Source organism: Sinocyclocheilus anshuiensis, unplaced genomic scaffold (assembly GCF_001515605.1).
Source record: "Sinocyclocheilus anshuiensis isolate Anshui unplaced genomic scaffold, SAMN03320099.WGS_v1.1 scaffold77, whole genome shotgun sequence".
NCBI lineage: Eukaryota > Metazoa > Chordata > Actinopteri > Cypriniformes > Cyprinidae > Sinocyclocheilus > Sinocyclocheilus anshuiensis.
In genome coordinates, this window is record NW_015537941.1 from 13,204 (window position 1) to 14,926 (window position 1,723).

A 1,723-nucleotide genomic window follows, 5' to 3' on the forward strand; every position below is an offset into this window, starting at 1 on the left:
TGTGTGTGTTTTCTGGTAGCAGATACTGTACTGCCCTCTTCATGCCACCATGATGTTCCCTTTCTGGCACTCAGAGTTCCTCACAGTCTCTCTCTGTCCGTCTCTGTCAGGTATCTCTCCAGACAGGATGTAGCTCAGACCTCCATCACTGTGGCCCAGAAAGAGGGCGGAGCTCTCCGCATCATCAAAAAGGACAACATCGGTCCGAAAAGACAATCCTCATCCGAACCTACTGACCCCAGCAACAGGTCTGACCACCCATAACCCTTAATAGTAATAACTGTTATTAAAGTTATTGTTATACAAATTTAGTTATTAATAATATTAATGGTTGTCATATTGCAAAAATCTAGATAAGGCACAACAATAATAAATAGTTACAAAAGACCGCTTGTTTTTGTGATAGCTTATGCAAAAATTATCTGTCATTTTATTTTTGCTTTTTGTAACAACTCAATTTGCATAACGATAAAAATGTTAGTAATATGTACCACTTGCTTATTTTTAACAATAGAAAGTGACAAATTAAGATTTTTTTATTTGTTGTTTTCTTTCTGCTTATTGAAACTATTAATTGGACGACCTCCACCATCAAGAACATCTTAACAACTGCATAGTAAAAACTACTCCTAACACCATAGCAACACCCACTTATCAACTAGTATTTTAAATGTTAAATCCTTCAGAAGATGACCATCATTCTTCTCCATTAAGAACATCTTAGCAACTGCATAGCAACACAGTAAAACACTCATAACACCCTAGCAACACCCACTTATCAACTAGCATTTCAAACGTTAAATCCTTCAGAAGACGACCATCAAGAACAACCATCAAAAATATAACAACTGCATAGCAATGCAGTAAAAACACTCATAGCACCCTGGCAACCACATATCAACACCTGCTTAACTTAAGTTAAATCCTTCAGAAGACGACCATCAAAAACATAATAGCAACACAGTAAAATATTCATAAAACCCTAGCAACCACTCAAAACACCCTAGCAAGCACATAGCATCATGGTTATCAACTCGTATTTCAAACATTAAATCCTTCAGATGATCATCATCAAGAACAACCATCAAGAACATCATAGCAACTGCATAGCAATGCAGTAAAAACATCCTACCAACTACTTATAGCACCCTAGCAACCACTCATAGCACACTAACAACCACCCACTTAGCTACTAGTGTTTCAAACGTTAAATCCTTTAGAAGACAATAGTCAAGAACCATCAAAAACGTCACAGCAACTGCATAGCAACAAAGTAAAACACTCATAACACCCTAGCAACCACTCAGCAGCACCCGCTTATCAACTTGTATTTCAAATGTTAAATCCTACAGAAGACGACCATCAAGAACAACCATCAAAAACATCATAGCAACTGCATAGCAACACAGTAAAAACACTCATAACAACCTAGCAACCACATAGCATCACCTGGTTATCAACTAGTTAGTATTTCAAATGTTAAATCCTACAGAAGACAACCATCAAGAACAACCATCAAAAACATCATAGCAACTGCATAGCAACACATTAAAACACTCATAACACCCTAGCAACCACATAGCATCACCTGGTTATCAACTAGTCAGTATTTCAAATATTAAATCCTACAGAAGACAACCATCAAGAACAACCATCAAAAACATCATAGCAACTGCATAGCAACACAGTAAAACACTCATAACACCCTAGCAACCACATAGCA

The 1,723-nt window shown here is 37.1% G+C and overlaps 1 protein-coding gene across 1 annotated transcript in view; it reads left to right on the forward strand.

Moving 5' to 3' along the window:
- LOC107663643 (DNA annealing helicase and endonuclease ZRANB3-like) overlaps positions 1-1,723 on the forward strand; it is a gene marked incomplete at its 5' end in the record, with an annotated part of 21,075 nt that overhangs the window by 11,372 nt on the left and 7,980 nt on the right. The window contains one exon of the mRNA XM_016453884.1: positions 111-248. Within this exon, the coding sequence (XP_016309370.1) occupies positions 111-248 (138 nt within the window). The remainder of the gene's footprint in view (positions 1-110; positions 249-1,723) is intronic.